Here is a 22697-nt window from a genome sequence, read left to right as displayed (position 1 = left end):
TGGTGGATACATCTGGGCAGCTGCCTGGTTCCCAACTTCCCCCTGTTTGGCTGGGGCTGAACTGGAACAAACAGGTGGGCTTCTCAAATCACAAGAGGACTACAGGAGCCTGCCCCCCACTGGTCAGAGCTGATCAGACCAGCAGTAGATACTTGACCCAAGCTGGGCCAATCAGATTCTATCAACTGGGTACTTGAAACCCAGAATCAAGAGTTTGGGAGTCCCAGGCATGGAACCTCAGAAGTGCCCATAAATGGCAGAGCACCAGAGGTCCCATGCCTGACCTCGGGCAGCTGGGACCACCTGCTTCCTGCCCTCCTGAGTTAGTTATCCCCCTTTAATTCACCCCCCAGACTCCTTTCCATTGCTTGCAACCAAAAGAAGCTTAACTCAAGCCTCTGCCATCTTGAAACTCTCTTTCCCCAGACTCCCCACTAGCAATCATGGCCCTGTCTTTCTCCTCTCCATCAAGGTTCCACAGTCAATTCCACTCCATCATCTCTCATCCACTCACCCCTAGGCCCATGATAATTCAACAAAGTCAATAAATATTTATTGAGCATCTGCTATGTACGAGACTCTGAGTACACAGAACGAGGTGCAGACTGTGGCCTCAGAGGATACACAGACTAGCCCAGTAAGGGTAAGTGCAAACTGTAACAAAGATGAAAATTATACATGGTAAGAGACCATTAGAGAAACTCACAGGTGTTATGAGAGGGAGCAGCTCTCAGGTGTCCAAAGGAGGGGATGTCTGAGCACTGTCGTAGCTTTGAGTGACAAGGGACATTTTTATGTTATTTTTATTTAAAATGAAAACAGATATATTAATATCTGTGAAAAACATAACAGAACTATTTAGAATACCACTTTATTGATAGGAAAAAAAATCTCAGTAAGAAATTTGGCACATTGAATTTCCTCTGCTAAAATGTTATCATCAAGTCACATCTGAAATGCTGGCAGGTAGGCAGGCCACCTGGATTTTCATCACTACTGGCCGGAGATTTTCATCACTGTCAGAGAGGACTTGGAAGAAGAGAAAGGCATAGAGGCAAAAGAGGAGTGTGAGCAAAGGTCCAGGGAGAAACAGCATGGTAGGAGGGGAAGGAATAACAAACAATTAGCTAAGCAGGAAGTAAAGAAGGGACAGTCAAGAAGGGAAACCAAAGGCTGACAGAGGCATGGTTTCAAAGTCAGGCCCTTGGTAAGCTTTGTTCTGAGAACAGGAGGGAGCCATTGAGAGTTATTGAGCAAAAGAGGGTCATGATCATTTTGATGACTAGAGTCGAGGAAGGGAGGATTGCTCCACCCCTGGTCAGCCCTTAAGCCCTAACTACCAAGTCCCCGAGGCTTGTGGTTACCATGAAATATCTGCTCTCCTTAAGCTGTCAAGCATAGGGATGGGGGGTGGGTAGTCCAAAGATGAAGACTCAAAGGGAGAAGTGGTCCCTGCTTGCTTCTGTCTCCAGCCCACCAACCCCAGGCTGAATGTAATTGTCCTCAATGAAGCCATCGTCATCCTCATCTTCTCCCACCTCGGGGCGACCTCCCTTCCCTGATTCAGGCAGTGGGCGGTGCTGGTAGCTGGCACGGTATTTGCGGCAGAGATGGCATTTGGCAGCAAGCGCGATGAGGAGAGAGAGGACCACAGCCCCCAGGACGACCCCTACCAGCACAGGCCATGCCCGGATCCCGCTGCCCAGTCCAGGGGACACGGTAGATGTCGTGGGGACCTCGGAGGGCCACGCAATGGCTGCAGAGAAAGGGACAGTGTTATGGATGGGGTCCAGGATCGGCTCTCAGGGGAAACCGAGAGACAGGAACGCAAGGTCCTCCCCACAACCTAAGGGGAACCCAGACCCCTCTTCAGTCTCCCTCCCACTGTCACTCACTTTGGTTTGCCTCACTCATGGAGGGGCCAGAAGACACTGGTGAGCCTCAGCCTCTGCCAGAAGAGCCCTGGCTCTAAGGAGACCCCCTGATGCCAGGCAGCCCTGGGACAGAGTCCTGGAATATACACACATAGATGGGGGTCAGGGACGGCCACAGGGCACACGTTCCAGGCCACACTTACAGCCACAGGAGGATGCTGCACAGACTCTGGAGACTGGACAACTGGCCCTAACCAGCTATCCACAGGAGAAAAACAAGCTGAGCCGCGGACATGGGCTGTTTGTAAGGGAACACCAGGAAGTGGCTGGAAACATAACTCAGTGATGGAATTTACTGAGCACAACTTATGATTCACCCTGTAATGTGAGCATAAACATTATCCCCACTCTACAGGTGAGGACACTGCAGCCCAGAAAGGTGAACTAACTCAGCCAAAGTCCCAGGACTTGAACCCAGAGCCCAGGCTGCTCCCCTGCTCCGTAAGCTGAGGGTGGGAGGTGGGGCAGAAGCAGTCCCACCTTCCGGAAGATAGACAATAACAATTCCTTGAAGCTAATGGGCAAAGCAGAGACCACGATAGAGGGTGGTGCTGGTCCCCACCCAGGACAGGAGGCCCCAGATACCGCCAGAATAGCCCTGGCCCCTCTGCTCCAGAGTCAGGAGCCCTGTGTCCCCACCACCACCTCTACCCTCAGCCCTTCAGGCACATTCCTTGTTCATTCACCTCTGCCCTAGGGGGCGGGGAGCTGTTTTGGGGGAGTAGCCAAATCAACTGGATCAGGAAATTACCTGGCTGAGACTCTCTAGGGCTGGGAAAGGTCTAGAGGAGGAAGAGCATCTAAAGAAAGAGAATATCTGGAGCAAGATCATCTAGGCTCAGGATACCTGGAGAGAGGGCATCTGGGCCAAAGGAATGTTGGTTGGGGGTGAGGAGCAGCACCTGATTCTGGGGAAGAGCTAGGGGAAGAGCATCTGGGTTAGAGAAGTACCTGGAGGAAGAACAGCTGGGGCTGGAGGTATCTGAATCAGAAGAGGATCTGGGAGGAGTGTCCTGGCAGGAAAGTACCTAAGAGAGAAGCACCTGGTTTAGGGGAGTACTTGGCCATCTTCTTTGATATCAATACCTTAACAATGCCTTCCCTCCCCAACACCACCGCACTGTCACCAGGCCCCATGAGTTCTTCCTCTCAGTAGCCCTAGAATGCCGACACCCCTCCTCTGCCCCAGTTCGAGCCACCTTCATCTTGTCCCTCAACTCTTACAATAACCACCTAACTGAGATCTCTCCCCACCTCTCATCCACGTCAGAGTGATAGGCTTATGGACCAAATCTGATCCCATTACCCTCCTGCTGAAAAGTCCTGCACGAGCTCCCTAGGCCCCTAGGGCTTCGTGCAGATCCTTCAAGGCTTTGCAATTCAGCACACAGCCCTCAATTCTCTCCCCATGCTACACACACACACACACACACACACACACACAAGTCCTGCCTTGTACTCTTGTTTCTCAGTCACTCCCTCCTCAGTTTTTCAAGTCCCTCATCCCTCAAGGCCAAATCAGACCATACCTGCCTGTGACCCCCCTCATCACCCCCTTCACTGCCCTGCCCACTCGGCCACCAGTCAGAATTCGCCAGTTACTAAATGTGCAGCTCTCTAGGCAGGGACTAGGCTGATAAATGTGCACCCTGCCGCAGGCAGAGAGAGAGCTTGGCAGTCAGCTGCTTAGTGCATGTTTGTGAGATGAGTGGATATAGGGGGTGGAGTGGGAGAAGTCATTAGAAAGGAGAAGTAAATCATTCACTCATCCATTCACCAGCAAACATCCACTGGGTGCCTATCTAGGCCCCATACTAAGCTTTGGGTCCTCAAAAAAAAAGGTTTCATTCAGTTGAAATGAGTTGTTCAAGAGGGAGGGAACATATGCACAAATATGGCTAATTCATATTGATTATGGCAGAAACCAACACAACATTGTAAAGCAATTAGCCTCCAATTAAAAATAAATTTAAAAAAAAATGAAATGAGTTAAATTCAACCTGATGTTTCTAAGATTTTACTCCTATTCCTTTCCTTCCTGCCCTGTCCCCAGGAACACACACACACACACACACAAACCCTCAGGCTATCACCCCACCCCTTCTGGTTACATATCTTCCACCAACAAACACACACTCCACCAATTTGTAGCTCCTTTCCTGCTCCCAGGAGCCTTCAGGGATCTGTGACTTCGCCACCCAGGCCCCCAAACGTCTTCCCCTTTGCTCCCTACCTGTAGGAACTGTTCCCAGTCCGCAGAAGAGCTTCCGGTTACAGCCGGCAGGACCAGGCCAGGTGGGCGGGCCAGAGCTAGCGCTGACTCACCTGGGGACGCAGCAGGCAGGAGGGGCCGGAGGCGCAGGAGAGAGTGAAGGGCAGCGCCGCCAACAGGGAGGGCTAATTCTACATCTTTCCAAGCTTTTGCGGAGAACCTTCAGGCACAAGTCTCACCCCCACCCCCAGTGCTGGGCTGGTGGGGGGTTGGTGCAGCTGGGATCCAGAGACGGGACAGTCTTCAGCGGGCGGCTGCTCAAGCTGGCGGCCCTGGTAAACAAGTGAATTTCCGGTGACAGGTACAAAGTCCAGAGTTGAAGAGGGTGCTCTACAGGCCTGTGAAGGCGGTGAGCCAGAACCAAAGGCGAGAGGGGTGGGCATGCTCCAGGCAAAGCCAGAGGGACCAAGTACACTCAAAACTGCCTGCAAAAGTGGATATAAGCGTTTGTGCCTCTGTGTGTGTGTGTGTGTGTGTGTGGAGGCGGATGTGGAAGTCGATGGAGAGTGTGAGTTTAGAGACCTTTTGGGAATGTGATGTGCCCTTGGGGGTTATCCTGTGTTTGTGTGTTTACCTGGACAGAGGGTACAAGCCTCTATCTGGATCTCCAGGGTTCTGTGACCCCCACAAAGCTAGGCTCTGAGCCTCCACCTTTTGCCTTACTCCTCTTCCCCAGGTTTAGTGTACCTCCTTGTCCTTTCAGACCCTCGGGGAGTCACCTTCCCCGAGTCCTCCGTCTACCCTAGCAACTCCCGCCTCCACCTTGACAGGCCCCGCCTCCACCCGGCAAGCCCCGCCTCCTGGATGCTCAGAGCACCACCTGTCAGAGCATTTCCGCCATTATTTTGTAATCATTTCTTCCTCTGCTCCCTCCCCGACTAGACTAGTTGGGGAGCTCTCTTAGGGTGGAAACAAGTTTGAGAGTCTCTAGGTTCCCAACACCTGACACAGGGCAGGCTCTAAGTAAATAACTAAGGAAAGGACGGGTTCCAGGAGCTAAGTCATGCGGGCATAGCGGTTCACAGGGACCCACAGGGCAGAGAGGAGCAAGGGTTGCGGCCCGGGTTTGTGAATGGGGAACGATTAGAAATGCGGCTGGAAAGCGGATGGCCAGTTCATGCAGGACGTTGAAGATCTTGGCACGGAGTCTGAACTCCTACTGCCAGTGGCCCATTCCTCACTCTCCCACCCACACCTCATGTTCTCTGCTGCAGTCAAGCCAAACTATTTTCCATTCCTAAGGCAATGGCACCCCACTCCAGTACTCTTGCCTGGGAAACCCCATGGACGGAGGAGCCTGGTAGGCTGCAGCCCATGGGGTCGCGAAGAGTCAGACACGACTGAATGACTTCACTTTCTCTTTTCACTTTCATGCACTGGAGAAGGAAATGGCCACCCACTCCAATATTTTTGCCTGGAGAATCCCAGAGACAAGGAGCCTGGTGGGCTGCCGTCTATGGGGTCGCACAGAGTTGGACACGACTGAAGCGACTTAGCAGCAGCAGCAGCAGAACTCACCATGTGCTCATCTCCCAGGCTTTGCATGCGCTGTTCCTGGGACCCCTGCTTTCCTCCAGTCCTCATCCTCTCCCCCGACATATCCACCTCCCACCTGCCTGACTGTTCCTCCCAGGACCTCCCAGCTGAGGTCCTCTTGAGCTAGATGCACCCTAGCCTAGGTCCCTCCTCCCCACTCTGTGCCCCTAGAAGATCCTGGCCCTTCTCCCTCATGGCCCTGACCACACAGTATTGTGATTTTTCTCTTTACTTGGCAGAGTCCCCTATGAGCCTATAAACTCTGAGGATAGGGTCTGTGTCTGTCTTGTTCCCCTTCAAATCTCTAACATCTAAATGACAACAATAAGTACCCCTGAAATAAACAAATGAGAGGAAAGTGAGTATTATCCTGGATGAGGCAGTAAAGATCCAACGAAGGTTTAGAAGTTTTGGTTGATTTTGAAGCAGAGAAATCTCATAGGATTCAAAAAATATTCATTGAACACCTACCATATGCTGGACACTGTGCCAGCATATGGTACATATGGTTTTGATGTTGTTGTTTTCATTGAGGTATTCACATAGCATAACTTAGTTCACATAACAAAAAAAAAATCACTCTATTCATCCATTTCAGCACACAATTCAGTGGCTTTTCATACATTCAGAATGTTGGGCAACCATCGCGCAGTGTAGTTCTAAAACCTTTTTATCACACCAAGCGGATTCCCCCTGCTTGTTAAATAACCACACTTCATTTCCCAACCCCTAGCTTCCAGCAACCTCTAATCTTCTCTGTCTCTATGGATTTGCCTATGTCCTGCAAGTGTAATCATATTTGTGCCAGCTTTTTAATGAACTGCCTTATTTAATCCTCCTAACTGTACTATGAAATTGATGTTAATTACCCTCTTAACAGATGAATAAAATGAGGCCATAAGAAGGTAATTTCCACGCGGTCCCACAGAAGAAAACAAGTAAAAGTCTGCCCATCCATCAGTCAGACATTTATTCAATGAATACCTCCTAAATGCCCACCACAGAGCCACAGCCAGCCCATAGGCAAGCATTGTAAAATAGCAGAAGGCAACCTGCTAAATGCCCCCACAGCATGGAGACAGAGAGCCAGCTGGATATTAGCACCTACCACCCTCTCAGCCAGAAGCTTTGGTGCAGGGAACAACCTTTACAACCTTCCGTGGCAGCCCTGGCAGCCATGTGGTTGGCTCTGTGCTAGCTACTGGGGGGAGTTCCTGCTGCCTACAGATTTCATTCTGGTGGTGAAGATAGACAATACACAAGTAAAGACATGACTATGATCATTTCAGATAATGGTTAGTGCTATGAAGAAAGTAAATAGCTTCGAGTGATGGAGCTGTGGAAGGGGCTCCTATTTTATATTAGATGGTTGGGAAAGGGAAGTTGACTGAAGGGGAGGCGTTTGAGCTGAGATCTGTATAAGAGTGAGACAGCAGTCATGCCTATATCTGGAGGAAGAACATTCCAGAAAAAGGGAACAGCCAGGACAAAGCAAAAGCAGGACTGGCTTGTTCAAGAAACAGATAGAAGGCGGGCTAATGGAGTCCATTAAGTCAGAGGAGATGGGAGAAGCCACAATGCTGCGCCAGGTCCTTTCCTCTGTGAGATGGGGAGCCATTGATGATCAAAGTTGGGGACCCAGGGACTGACCTTCTTCGGCTTCCATGTGAAGAATGGATGAGAGGAGGCCGAGGCAGAGGTAGGTAGGCCAGTTAGAGAGCCGTGGCTATCACCCAGGAGAAGGGAATGTGGTTATTAGGGTAGTTAGGTAGGAATAGAGAAAAGTGCTAGATTCTGGATGTATTTTGAGGGTGAAGCCAACACAATTTGCTGACTGGATATGGGAGTTGAGAAAAAGAAAGGGAGCAAGGATAGCTCCAAACTGTTGACCTGAGCAACTAGAAGGATGTAGTTGTGGGGAGACTCTGGAGGGGACAGATTTGGGAGGGCAATCTGGACCTCAGTTTTGGACATGTGACTTGTGAGATGCCCGTGATTCATCCAAGTAACATACTAAGTAGGCAGTAGATAAACTAGCCTAAAGGCAGCAGAAGGTAGGGGCTAGAAATATAAATTGGGGAACCAGCAAAAAAGCAGACTCTTTTTTAAGCTGATCATCTAGGTGAGACCCCATAGAGAAGTGCAGAGAGAAAAGAGGGCTGAGGGCTGAGCCCTGGAGCCCTCAGGGAGCAGAGGTGAAGGAGCAGAGAAGCAGGCAAAGGGACTGGGGAGTGGCCAGCATGATGGGAGAGAGGTGTCCTGGAGGTCAGAGAAGAAAGTGTTTCAAAGGCAAGAGCTTGACCAGCTACGTCAAATGCTGAGGATAGGTCCACTAAGATGAATGTGAACTGAAAATTGACATTGAACTTGGCGGTGTGGAGGCACTGGTGACCTTGACAAGCACAGTTTCACTGGTAAGTCAGGGACAAATGCCCAACTGGATCCATGCCTGGGCATGGGAGCAGAGAAGGTAGGGACAACTCCTTCAAGGAGTTTTCTATAAAAGGAGAAGAGAAATGGGGCACACATGGGAGCAGGTGTGGAAGGATTTTTTCAAGACTTTTTTCAGGGCTAGGAGCTTTTAGACCATGTGTGTATGCTGGTCAGAACAATCCAGGAGAGGGAGGAAAGTGATGATGCAGAAGGAAGAGAGAAGAGACAGTTTGGGGGGGGATGTCCTTCTAGAATCAAGGGGTGTGGGAGTTGAGTGGTGGGTGAAGGGCTGGCCTTGGGCAGGAGCAGAGGAAGATGGAGTGTCAGGTGATTGATGGGAGTCAGGGGATTTTCTTCCCTGGCTTCTGCTTTTCCAGAGAAATAAGAAGCAGTGTCCTCAGCTGAGAGTGGGGAAGGAGTGCTGAGGTTTGAGGAGAGAAGATGTGAGTTTATCATCCTGGGGCTTTGGAGAGAGAACTGCATGTGGCAGGCTTGCCAGGCAGCATCAGGACCCCCTTGAGGTGAGCAGCGTGAATTTATAGTGAGATCAGTAAGGATGGCTGAGTGTTTTGTTTTCTAGCCCCTCCAAGTGCAGATAGAAAGAAGATGGAGCCTGCAACTTAATCAGGGTTGGGGGACACACCAGGCAAGTCTGATAAAAGGGACTGATCTGTAGACAAGGCCTGAGGTGGGGCCAGGTAAAGAGGGAAGTGTGGACAGAGTTGAGGAGGTGGGAGGGACTCTGAAAAAGTGGCAGAATTGATAGATTTTAGCGGTGATTACCGGAGAAGGCAATGGCAACCCACTCCAGTACTCTTGCCTGGAAAATCCCATGGACGGAGGAGCCTGGTAGGCTGCAGTCCATGGGGTCACTAAGAGTCGGACACGACTGAGCGACTTCACTTTCACTTTTCACTTTCATGCATTGGAGAAGGAAATGGCAACCTACTCCAGTGTTCTTGCCTGGAGAATCCCAGGGACGGGGGAGCCTGGTGGGCTGCTGTCTATGGGGTCGCACAGAGTCGGACACGACTGAAGCGACGCAGCAGCAGCAACAGCAGCAGCAGTGATTACTGGCTAGAGTAGTAAGGTGAAAAAATAGAAAGTAGAGGGCAGATGACAGCATATAGAAGTGGAGGTTACCCAGAGGATGCCGTTCTTGATACAGACAAGTCCTAGGATATGAATCATGCATGGAGTGATCCTGAGGTAGGATCTACAGACTGGTGGTGGTTTTACTATTGCCTGCGGCATATTAACTCCTGAATCAGAGGTCAAATGATTATGTGCTACAGTTCAACGAGTAAATGGCAGAGGCAGGATTGAACCTAGGTCTTCTGCCTCTAGGTCCAGCACATTTCCAGATACATCCCAACTGCTCCTGTAACACTTAGCATCAAGGTGTTCAGTTTCTCATAGTCACTGGAGTGACAGTTGGTGACCACTGCTTTTCAAGGATTTACTTCTATTTTCCAAAGGAGACTCAAAGTGCTGCTATTAGAAGAACCGGGAACGGATGCTGAGCAGGAGAAAGAACCAGGTGTCCTGGTCCCCAGCTCACAGCTACTTCCTCCTCCATCTCACCCATCTCCTCTCTGTGGCAGACCCAGGGCTCATAGCCTGGGGATAGTTGCATCCTCTTTAAGAAACTGATGAAAGCCCAGACTGCTGTCAGCCCGCATAACAACCTGCTCCATTATGGCGACCCGCAGCTCCAGCATCGTGATTAGGGATGATGAACCAGGTTATGACCTGGATTTATTTTGTATACCTAATCATTATGCATAGGATTTGGAAAAGGTGATTATCCCTCATGGACTAATTATGGACAGAACCAAACGGCTTGCTCATGATGTGATGCAGGCGATGGGAGGCCATCACATCGTAGCCCTCTGTGTGCTGAAGGGGGGCTATAAGTTCTTTGTAGACCTACTGGGTTACATCAAAGTACTGAACAGAAATAGTGACAGGTCCATGCCTATGACTGTAGATTTTATCAGACTGAAGAGCTACTGTAATGACCAGTCAACAGGTGACATAAAAGTGATTGGTGAATATGATTTCTCAACTTTGACTGGAAAGAATGTCTTGATTGTTGAAGATATCAGTGACACTGGCAAAATGATGTAATTCTTGCATTCCCTGGTCAAGCTACATAATCCAAAGATGGTCAAGGTTGCCTGCTTGCTTGTGAAAAGGACCCCTCGAAGTGTTGGCTATAGACTGGACTTTGTTGGATTTAAAATTCCAGACAAGTTTGTTGTGGGATATGTCCTTGACTACAACGAACACTTCAGGGATTTGAATCATGTTTGTGTCATTAGTGAAACTGGAAAAGCAAAATACAAAGCCAAAGGTGAGAGTTCAAGTTGAATTTGGAAACAGCTAGTGTCCCATTGGTATCACCAGTAAAATTATCAAATGTTCTAGTTCTCTGACCAGCTGCTTAGTAGAGTTTATTATTGCATGTATTTTCTAAGAATTTTATCTATTTTGTATTTCAGAAATATCAGTTACTGCATTCCTTAACTCTTTATTTGCACTATGAGCCTGTAAACTATCATTTCCCTTTGGGTAAATTGTTGTTTGACTCATGAATAAAAAATCTCTTAAACTGTACCACTATTGAATGAAAATATTGAAGTTGTATCTGTAAGAAACATTTAAAGAAAAGAATTTATTAGTTTTTGAATTGGTATTTTACCTTTTACATATTCAGGAAAGAACAGAAGTGATGGAACATTGTCCATCGTACCACTGTGTGTTTAGAACAGTAAGAAGCAGTCAGTTTCAGACCAGTGACAGCACTGAGAGGTATCATTATGTCAGATAAACCACACATCCTGGAATTATTTTAGTAGGCTTCAGTAGTATTAACTGTATTTTCCCACTTGTCCAGATTATTTCCAGTGAATCCTTATATTTTTTTCCCAAACTTTAAACTTTTTATTTTGCATTGGGGTATAGCCGATTAACAACCAATAGTTCCTTTTAAACACAAATCAATAAGTTCCAACCACTTTTTGAATTCTTCAATATAGAAACCCTTAAACTAAAAGCTGTCTCTTTAAAAAGTAAAAAGATGATGAGGATGATGAAAGCAAGAAAATGCACGTGTACACCCAGCCACAAATATGCTCACAGGCCTGACAGGTAAGAAGTGCTCAATAAAAATTTGTCAAATGACTGAATGGTCAGAATTCAGGGAGCTCACTTGCTCTCTTGGGGTGAAGGATTGGTATTAACACAAAGTGTGCAGGAACCTCTATTGTATTATAAACAGGTACCACCTTTGACTAGGCACCTTTGACTCTTCTTCTTTGTAAGCCTCTGGAGGGTGACTGCCAGTCACACCCAGCATCCCAGAGGGGGCGGCGGCCCAACCCTGCACTCTTCCTCCTTCATTCAACCCCCATCTTCCCTGGAGGCTGGCCCCTCCCCATTCCTGCTCAGCCAGGGCTGACTTCCTGGGCATGCCCCAGCATTCAGAGCATCCCTGATGTGGTCCCAGCAGGGACGGAGCTCTCTGACCTGGTCATCAGTGAAGTAAGGTCAAAGGATGTGTCCCCAGTGGTGCATCCCAGCAATGCTCAGAGATTGAGCTTCTTGGCTTTCCCCATTTCCTCAAGGTGGACCAGCCTGTCTGGGGCCATGGTGTTCCGCAAAGCCCTGATCAAGAGCTTACTAAACCTCCTCTATCCCAACCACACCACCATGAAACACCAGTGTAACTGCCTCAGATGGTTGCCACAGCCAAAATCCAGGTTCATAGGATGGCTTCTTCCCAAGCCACTAGCTCCATCTTGCCAAGCTGGATTTATAATTAGACATCACAGGTGTCCAGAACAATGAAGCAGCAGTCTGGGGTCCCCTGTGATCACCTATCTCTCGAATAACTGGACTTGGAGGAATAAAACTCAGCAGACCTGCCAGAGGATGACCATTCCCTCTCCTGAGGGATGCCACACCCAGGCAAGTGGCCAGAGGTGACAGGACATCTGGACAGAGTGGCCCCACGGGCTGCGCCTCCCAGCCCCACCTCCGTGGGCTCCTCACAATAGGAATAGTCATCTCTTCCACATTCTCACTTTCTCCTAGGGGCTGGAAAGGAGGAGAGTTGGTCGCATCCGAGCCTCCCGGAGTGCTGGGCATTCCCAAGTGGAAATCCTCTGGTGGTCGACACCACTCATGCATGGGGAAAGGCAACTCTTCCCACGATGCCATGAAGCCCACTCCTGCCTGCTATTGCACTTACACTCACCCCCAGAACAAACGTCCCTTCCTCAGGGCGGGGGCAAGGGTGGAGCACCAACATGCCTTCAGGGGAAAAGGGTTTAAAAAAGCAGGGGGCATCCCTGTGACATGGTGAATGAATGGGCTGTGTCGTCACTACTTATTCTCAAATAACATTCGAAGTGAGATTGAACAGCCAGGAAGCCATCCCCATGCTTCAGCCAGGCCGTGGATACTGCAGGAAAGTGTGACTGTGGCTGGTGGTGGCAGCTTTCTCTCATGAAATGTGCTTTGTATTCTAAGTAGCCTTGCTGTTGTTTGAGGCCAAGGACAATGAGTCATTTGTGTCCCGAGCTAGTGGTTCTAGGATTTCAGAGTGACCTAAGGTGAAGTAAGGACCTGGTGTACCTTAAAGGCAAGATGCCCTGAAAATTCATGCCTGCCCAGCTCTACCGGTCACGCTTGCCTTTTAAAGGGCCCCTACTCAATCATGACACAGCACAGAGAAGACGAATTATTTTTCTGGAGTAAAACCTCTAATGCTTTCTGAGTGCACGTGTGCATGAGTGCCAAGTCGTTTCAGTTGTGTCCGACTCTTTGCAACCCTGTGGACTGTAGCCTGCCAGGCTCCTCTGTCCATGGGATTCTCCAGGCAAGAATACTGGAGTGGGTTGCCATGCCTTCCTCCAGAGGATCTACCTGACCCAGGATTGAACCTGCATCTCTTGTGTCTCCTGCAGTGCAGTCAGGTTCTTTACCACTAGCGCCACCTGGGAGGCCCTTCTGAGTACATAAGGGTTGACTTTTTAAAATCATTTGTAAAGACTTTGGAGATGACACAGGCAGATGGTAGCCACCTCCCTGTAAATGCTGGCAGAGACTTACTTTTACCCTGCTTGCCATCTGGATGGGACCATTTAGCAGACCTGATCCAGAGTTAAGCTCTCTGGTTCTAGATCAAATTGTCTGGGGTCAGAGCTGAGCTCCACCACATGACACCCTTAGGAAGCCTCAGTTTCTTCACCTGTTAAATGGGGATAATTACAATTAAAGCTGATTCAAGAGGTAAGGAACTAATGGGGAGGTGTCAGTGTATTTTTCTGGCACTTGTAAATGTTGAATAACCATTTGTCACTATAATGGAGGTTTGTTGCTGCTCTACGTAAGACCTCTGCTTGCAGTACTAGATAAATTTTGTTCTAACCAAGGTCAGATACGCTTTAAGAAGGTCTTGAGCTTTGAACTATCTGAACCCTGTATGGGGTGTTGATTCCAGCTTCTGTTCTCCCAGGGTTCCTCAGGGCCAAATGGCCTTTGTCAAGCAGTTTGTATAAAAGGGACTTCATTCAAGCCTTGTTGGATTAACTGGGGCTTCCTTTAAATAAGGGCTTGTTTTCAGAAGGTTTCTTTTTTCCAACAAGGAAAAGAACACAATGGCTTCCAAGTAATCTACAGTCCTCATCACAGCTTGTCACAAACACCTGGCACATCTTTTCAGCCCAGAGTGCAAACACACACACTCCCTCACTTGCTAACTTCAGGAACCTAGCCCCAGCCTGTCCCAAAAGCATTTGCTGACCAACTTCCGCTCACTATAAAGTTATTTCCTGAAAGAATAGCAAAAACTGGCTTTGAATTAACAGTATGGCTTTAGTTGCTGCAGAAGCTAAGTGAAATTACCATTGTTACCAATTATTTACCTAAAATAAAAAAAACTTACAAGAATTACTTTCTTTTTTCCTTTACTGATCAACATGAAGAATGATTTACAAGCATTTGCAAGCAAAGATAGGACTTAGGAATTGGGTTAATGTGTTACTTATTTGAAAAAAAGGAAATTTCATAATGTTTGTTGGGCACCAGTTTACTTGCTGCTTCAAAAAGCAATTATGATGAATAATAGAGTTAAAGCATTTATGGAATAGATAGACACCAGCATTTGGGGTTGCACACAACAAGAAATATCTTAAATATTTTTCAAAATATTCTAGAAGCCAAGACACAAGGGCATGCTTTAAGAGAACATAGGAATGTTGGGGGGGGGGCACATACTGGAACTACCCGTTTCCTTTCAAATCAATGAGGAAAACAAAGCAGCATTCAGCCTCATATACTGACTTGACACAGTTTATATATAATAGTTTGACTTTAATCCAAGAAGCAAAGATGGAGCGCTCTGTTTATTTTGAAAAATAATTGCATGGACACTCAGGTTTTCCTCCCTTGTCTGACAGGTTTCCTTGGGAGAAGTCTGTCTCTGTTACTTAGAAAAGTACCAATTTAGCACCCTTATTTAGATAATCTTGGTATCAATTTTGACTAGGGTTTTCCTGGTAGCTTAGATGGTAAAGAACCAATTTTGAGAGACAAACTGAAGAGATTCATTTTCTTCCCTCTCTGTTGATCCATCCCTGAATTTCTCAAGCAATTGTGTGTGTGTGTGTGTACATAATTTACATAACAATTTCACCCAGATGGGTCTCAACTCTGCCACCATTTCTGCAAGAAGACAGTGGAACTTGTCTACACAAAACATTAAATCAAATCCATGGGCATTTTCAAAAGAGCCTGTTAAGTGTTTCACAAATATTTACCTGCAAGCTAAGGTCATGGAAGACCAGGGAAGGGGTATAAATCAGTTCACTGTCTGCGCCACTTTTCAAGGAAGACTGATGGAGTTGGGAGAGTCTAGTTTTTCTGTTCCTCTTAAATGTGAGGATCACTTGGATAAAGGTGAACCCAGGCCCAGTAGGGCAACCACAGACAATGGGTCTTTACTTTCGTAAAATAAAAGAATAAGCAAGAAAACTGTGTTTTGGCTGATTTGCAGCTGAGTACTCCCTCCAAAGCGGTACTTAATACCACAACCAGACATTCATGCTCCTGAGCTCTCTCACGGGTGTGTGTATGCTCAGTCGTGTCTGACTCTTGGTGACCGCATGGACTGTACCCCGCCTGGCTACCCTGTCCACGGAATTTTCCAGGCAAGAGTACTGGGATGGGTTGCCATTTCTTACTCCAGGGGATCTTCCTGACTCAGGGATTGAACCCAAGTCTCTTGCATCTCCTGCTTTGGCAGGTGAATTCTTTACCACTGAGCAACCTGGGAAGCCCTCTCTCAGGGGTAGAATGTTTTTTGCATTTTTTTCTTTTTGACTGTGCTGGGGCTCTGTTGCAGCGCAGGGGTGGGCGGGGGTGTGGGGGGGTGGGGGTGTTTCTCTTGTTGCAGTGTTGCTCAGGCTCAGTATTGCTACGCATGGCCTTACCTCCCAGCGGCACGTAGGATCTTAGTTCCCCAACAGGGATCAAACCTGCATCCCCTGCATTGGAAGGCAGATTCTTAACCACTAGGAAGTCCCTTGCCTTTTTTTTTTTAATCATTTATTTATTTTTGGCTGCACTGGGTCTTCCTTGCTTTGCGAGGGCTTTCTCTAGTTGTGGCAAGTGGGGGCCTACTCTTCCTTGTAGGGCACAGGCTTCTCATTGCAGTAGCCTCTCTTGTTGTGGAGTACAGGCTCTAGGCAAATGGGCTTCTGTAGTTGCAGCACATGGGCCCTAGAGGGCTGGCTCACTAGTTGTGGCCCACGGCCTTAGGTGCTCCATGGCTCGTGGAATCTTCCTGGACCAGGGATTCAACCCGTGTCCCCTGCATTGGCAGGTGGATTCTTATCCACTGGGCCACCAGGGAAGTCCTCGCTTGCCTTTTTTAAACCAAGGAAATAAATATGAGGAGCTGAATTACTATTATTTCAAATTTATTTTATTTTATTCTCAAAAAGATAGTATGAGTCAGAGATCAGAAAAAAGATATACAGTGAAAGTTCTCACTCTCACTGTCCCGTTCCTATCTACCTTATTCTTTTCACCCCAAGTAATAACATACTTCGGAGAAGGCAATGGCACCCCACTCCAGTACTCTTGCCTGGAAAATCCCATGGACGGAGGAGCCTGGTAGGCTACAGTCCATGGGGTCGCTAAGAGTCAGACACGACTTCACTTTCACTTTCACTTTTCCCTTTCATGCACTGGAGAAGGAAACGGCAACCCACTCCAGTATTCTTGCCTGGAGAATCCCAGGGACGGCGGAGCCTGGTGGGCTGCCGTCTATGGGGTCGCACAGAGTCGGACACGACTTAAGCGACTTAGCAGCAGCAGCAGCAGCAATAACATACTTGTATTAATTCCTGTTGTATCTTTTTAGTTTCCTTATGCAAATACAAGTGCTATCAATATATATTCTTATTTTCTCCTTTCTTGAGCAAAAGCCAATGTACTGTTCTGCATCATATTTCTTTCACTTACTAATTACTGTGTCTTAAAGAGCTTTTTCAGAGAAGGCAATGGCAACCCACTCCAGTACCCTTGCCTGGAAAATCCCATGGACGGAGGAGCCTGGCAGGCTGCAGTCCATGGGGTTGCGAAGAGTCAGACACGACTGAGCGACTACCCTTTCACTTTTCACTTTCATGCATTGGAGAAGGAAATGGCAACCCACTCCAGTGTTCTTGCCTGCAGAATCCCAGGGAGGGCAGAGCCTGGTGGGCTGCCGTCTATGGGGTCGCACAGAGTCAGACACGACTGAAGGGACTTAGCAGCAGCAGCAGCAGCAGCAAAGAGCTTTTTAAAATCAACATATAGACTTAGAGATTTTCTCCAATCATGTTTACGGCTGCACTGTATTCCTTTATGTGGTTACATCAAAATTTATGTAACCAGGCCTGTGTTGATTGACACTTGGGTTATTTCCAATCTTCTACCATAAGATACAGTGCTGCAATGAAACATTTTATGCTGTGCAGGTACATCTACAAGATAAATTCCCAAGAATGTGAGTCAAAGAATAAATGTATTTGTGAATTTGACAATACTCCCAAATTGCCCTTCATGGGAGTTAGACTAACACGCATTATATGTGAGCATACTTGTTTCCCCACAATTCCATCAAGAACGTGTGATGTAAAATTCGTGGATTTTTTTTGCCAATAATGGGTGAAAACAGTAGTTCAGTTCAGTTCAATTGCTCAGTCATGACCGACTCTTTGTGACCCCATGGATGTAGCACGCCAGTCCTCCCTGTCCATCACCAACTCCCAGAGTTTACCCAAACTCATGTCCATTGAGTTGGTGACGCCATCCAACCATCTTGTCCTCTGTCGTCCCCTTCTCCTCCTGCCTTCAATCTTTCCCAGCATCAGGGTCTTTTCAAATGAGTCAGCTCTTCACATCAAGTGGCCAAAGTATTGGAGTTTCAGCTTCAACATCGGTCCTTTCAATGAACACTTAGGACTGATCTTCTTTAGGATGGACTGGTTGGGTCTCCTTGCAGTCCAAGGGACTCTTAAGAGTATTCTCCAACACCACAGTTCAAAAGCATCATGAACTCCTTATTGCCAAATTCAGACTTACTTAAATTGAAGAAAGTAGGGAAAACCACTAGACCATTCAGGTATGACCTAAATCAAATCCCTTATGACTATACAGTGGAAGTGAGAAATAGATTTAAGGGACTAGATCTGATAGAGTGCCTGATGAACTATGGACGGAGGTTCATGACATTATACAGGAGACAGGGATCAAGACCATCCCCAAGAAAAAGAAATGCAAAAAAGCAAAATGGCTGTCTGAGGAGGCCTTACAAATAGCTGTGAAAAGAAGACAAGCTAAAAGCAAAGGAGAAAAGGAACGATATACTCATTTGAATGCAGAGTTCCAAAGAACAGCAAGGAGAGATAAGAAAGCCTTCCTCAGTGATCAGTGCAAAGAAATAGAGGAAAATAATAGAATGGGAAAGACCAGAGATCTCTTCAAGAAAATTAGAGATACCAAGGGAACATTTCATGCAAAGATGGGCTCAATAAAGGACAGAAATGGTAGGGACCTAACAGAAGCAGAAGATATTAAGAAGAGGTGGCAAGAATACACAGAAGAACTGTACAAAAAAGATCTTCATGACCCAGATAATCACGATGGTGTGATCACTTACCTAGAGCCAGACATCCTGGAATGTGAAGTCAAGTGGACCTTAGGAAGCATCACTACAAGCAAAGCTAGTGGAGGTGATGGGATTCCAGTTGAGCTGTTTCAAATCCTAAAAGATGATGCTGTGAAAGTGCTGCACTCAATATCCCAGCAAATTTGGAAAACTCAGCAGTGGCCACAGGCCTGGAAAAGGTCAGTTTTCATTCCAATCCCTAAGAAAGGCAATGCTAAAGAATGCTCAAACTACCGCACAATTGCACTCATATCACAAGCTAGTAAAGTAATGCTCAAAATTTTCCAAGCCAGCCTGCAGCAATACGACAACCATGAACTTTCAGATGTTCAAGCTGGTTTTAGAAAAGGCAGAGGAACCAGAGATCAAATTGCCAACATCTGCTGGATCATCAAAAAAGCAAGAGTTCCAGAAAAACATCTATTTCTGCTTTATTGACTATGCCAAAGCCTTTGACTGTGTGGATCACAATAAACTGTGGAAAATTCTTCAAGAGATGGGAATACCAGACCACCTGACCTGCCTCTTGAGAAATCTGTATGCAGGTCAGAAAGCAACAGTTAGAACTGGACACAGAACAACAGACTGGTTCCAAATGGGAAAGGAGGACATAAAGGCTGTATATTGTCACACTGCTTATTTAACTTATATGCAGAATACATCATGAGAAACGCTGGGCTGGATGAAGCACAAGCTGGAATCAAGATTGCCAGGAGAAATATCAATAACCTCAGATATGCAGATGATACCACCCTTGTGGCAGAAAGTGAAGAAGAACTAAAGAGCCTCTTGATGAAAGTGAAGGAGTAGAGTGTTGGCTTAAAGCTCAACATTCAGAAAACTAAGATCATGGCATATGGTCCCAGCACTTCATGGCAAATAGATGGGGAAACAGTGGAAACAGTGTCAGACTTTATTTTTTTGGGCTCCAAAATCACTGCAGGTGGTGATTGCAGCCATGAAATTAAAAGACGCTTACTCCTTGGAAGGAAAGTTATGACCAACCTAGACAGCATATTTAAAAGCAGAGACATTACTTTGCCAACAAAGGTCCGTTTAGTCAAGGCTATGGTTTTTCCAGTAATCATGTATGGATGTGAGAGTTGGATGGTGAAGAAAGCTGAGCACCAAAGAATTGATGCTTTTGAAGTGTGGTGTTGGAGAAGACTCTTGAGAGTCCCTTGGACTGCAAGGAGATGCAACCAGTCCATCCTAAAGGAGATCAGTCCTGAGTGTTCATTGGAAGGACTGATGTTGAAGCTGAAACTCCAATACTTTGGCCACCTCATGTGAAGAGCTGACTCATTGGAAAAGACTCTGATGCTGGGAAAGATTGGGGGCAGGAGGAGAAGGGGACGACAGAGGATGAGATGGTTGGATGGCATCACTGACTCGATGGACATGGGTTTGGGTAAACTCCGGGAGTTGGTGATGGACAGGGAGGCCTGGCATGCTGCAGTCCATGGGGTTGCAAAGAGTCGGACACAACTGAGTGACTGAACTGACTGAATTGAACTGAACATGTATATATGTATATATGTATCACTGCTTCTTTACCCATTCATTCAAACTTTCTTTTTTTTTCATTCAAGCTTTCTTTCTGTGGTTTCTCTGTGAGAGCTAGTTCAATCTTCCTCACAGCATGGTGGTTTCAGAGAAGAGAAGACAGGCAGTTTACATGGCAACTAGAATATAGTGATAGTGCTTCCAAAAATAAACTAGAAGCTGCCTCATCTTTCTGACCCAGGCAGCATCATATTCTCTGCGATCATTTTATTACAAGTGGGTCAATCTCATCCAAATCCAAAGAGAGGTGAAATGACCCCATCTCTCAGTGGGACAAATGTCAAGGTCACACTGTAAGAAAAACAGATGGAGTGGGAGAAAATACTCTGGTCAACTGGGGACAATACAATCTACCCCATTTTACTTTCTGATAGGACTGGAATACCCTTCATTAATCTTCTATGTCAGAGTTTTTCTGGCTATTCTTACCACGCTGGGCCACCATGCGGCTTGTGGGATCCTAGTTCTCGACCAAGGATCAAACCCCGGCCCTCTGCAGTGGAAGTGTGGGAATCATAACCACTGGACCACCAGGGAAGCCCCTAAGGAGCATTTTTAGAAATCCGATAGTTGAGGTGAATACACTGATAATCATGTCTTAACGTTTTATCATTTTCATAATATATATTTAGTTCTAACCATAAATAAGTTCTCTGAAAATATGCTTTTAAAAATTAAATAATAGAGATGAATATTGTGTTTGGTCAGAGACAGGGTGGGTCTAAAATAAAAAGCACTGCTCTTGACTCATGTAATAAAGGAGAATTGGAGACATCCTTATGAACTGATGCTTCAGTTCAGTTCAGTCGCTCAGTCGTGTCCAACTCTTTGCAACCCCATCAATTGCAGCACACCAGGCCTCCCTGTCCGTCACCAACTCCTAGCATTTACCCAAACTCATGTCCATTGAGTTGGTGATGCCATCCAACTATCTCATCGTCTGTCGTCCCCTTCTCCTGCCCTCAATCTTTCCCAGCATCAGGGTCTTTTCAAATGAGTCAGCTCTTTGCATTAGGTGGCCAAAGTACTGGAGTTTCAGCTTCAACATCAGTCCTTCCAATGAACACTCAGGACTGATCTCCTTTAGGATGGACTGGTTGCATCTCCTTGCAGTCCAAGGGACTCTCAAGAGTCTTCTCCTGATGCTTAGTTTAATATAAATACAAACAGCTAACACATGAAAAGATGCTCAACATCACTCATTATTAGAGAAATGCAAATCAAAACCACAATGAGGTATCATTTCACACCAGTCAGAATGGCTGCTATCCAAAAGTCTACAAGCAATAAATGCTGGAGAGGGTGTGGAGAAAAGGGAACCCTCTTACACTGTTGGTGGGAATGCAAACTAGTACAGCCACTATGGAGAACAGTGTGGAGATTCCTTAAAAAACTGGGAATAGAACTGCCATATGACCCAGCAATCCCACTGCTGGGCATATACACCGAGGAAACCAGAATTGAATGAGACGCTTGTACCCCAATGTTCATCGCAGCACTGTTTACAATAGCCAGGACATGGAAGCAACCTAGATGTCCATCAGCAGACGAATGGATAAGGAAGCTGTGGTACATATACACAATGGAATATTACTCAGCCATTAAAAAAATACATTTGAATCGGTTCTACTGAGATGGATGAAACTGGAGCCCATTATACAGAGTGAAGTAAGCCAAAAAGAAAAACACCAATACAGTATACTAATGCATATATATGGAATTTGAAAGATGGTAACGATACCCCTATATGCGAGACAGAATAAGAGACACAGATGCATAGAACAATTTTATGGACTCTGAGGGAGAAGGTGAGGGTGGGACGTTCTGGGAGAATAGCATTGAAACATGTATATTATCATATGTGAAACAGAACACCATTCCATGTTCGATGCATGAGACAAGGGCTCAGGGCCGGGGCAATGGGATGACCCAGAGGGATGGGATGGGGAGGGAGGTGGGTGGGGGGTCCAGGAAGGGGAACACATGTAAACCCATGGCTGATTCATGTCAATGTATGGCAGAAACTATTACAATATTGTAAAGTAATTAGCCCCCAACTAAAATAAATAAATTTATAAAAAAAAAAAAATACAAACTGCTAAATATAGAAATATTTGTAGTATGTACATATGCATTTACTGGTATACACACATATACTTCCTTGCTCTGCCAGCTGAGAGGGCCTAGAAGCAATGATATACCAGTAGCCATAAGCACACCTGGCACCCAGATTTTGTTTTCTAATGTCATTCTCAAATAAAATTTTAAAAAAATTTAAAAAATCCAGGGCTCCTCAGAGAGGTGACTCATTCTAGAACTGGAGCAGGAAATATATGAGATGAGCCTGAAGCATCTTGTTAGAGCCAGGAAGTAAGGAAGTGGAAAAGAACAAACAAATAACAATCAAAAAATACAAAGCCTTACATTGGTGGGAATATATCAAAGGAACATAGGAGCCAACTGAAAGCACTGCCAACAGTCAAAGCTGGAACAACTGAGCAACAAAATAAATAAAATAGAATTGGAGTATAATAACCCAAAATATGAAATAAATACCCATGAGGGCATGTTGTTGTAAACAAATAATTGACTAGATAGAGAAGTGGAAAAGAAAAGGGACATATCTCCATTTCAGAAGAATTCTAATTAATTTATGTAGATAAAGTCTCCCAGAGGGGAAGAGTCCTTCTCCTTAAGTGTGAGCTATATATAATGACTTCAAAGAGGAGTG

The 22697-nt window shown here is 46.4% G+C and overlaps 1 protein-coding gene and 1 pseudogene across 1 annotated transcript; one reads left to right on the top strand and one right to left on the bottom strand.

Moving 5' to 3' along the window:
* Positions 1–1341: 1341 nt before the first annotated feature.
* On the bottom strand, positions 1342–1988 carry C5H1orf210 (chromosome 5 C1orf210 homolog). The gene is made up of 2 exons (XM_081490220.1): positions 1896–1988; positions 1342–1756 (listed from the first exon to the last, which is right to left on the bottom strand). The coding sequence occupies exons 1-2, from the start codon at positions 1912–1914 to the stop codon at positions 1434–1436; spliced, it is 342 nt and encodes a 113-aa protein (XP_081346346.1). The 5' UTR covers positions 1915–1988; the 3' UTR covers positions 1342–1433.
* Positions 1989–9873: 7885 nt separating this feature from the next.
* LOC145505301 (hypoxanthine-guanine phosphoribosyltransferase pseudogene) lies at positions 9874–12236 on the top strand (annotated as a pseudogene).
* The last annotated feature ends 10461 nt before the right edge of the window (positions 12237–22697 follow it).

The sequence above is a fragment of the Giraffa tippelskirchi genome, chromosome 5 (genome assembly GCF_054371585.1).
Source record: "Giraffa tippelskirchi isolate mGirTip1 chromosome 5, T2T-mGirTip1v1.2.pri, whole genome shotgun sequence".
Classification (NCBI taxonomy): Eukaryota; Metazoa; Chordata; class Mammalia; order Artiodactyla; family Giraffidae; genus Giraffa; species Giraffa tippelskirchi.
This window is presented reverse-complemented; position numbering and strand designations above follow the sequence as displayed.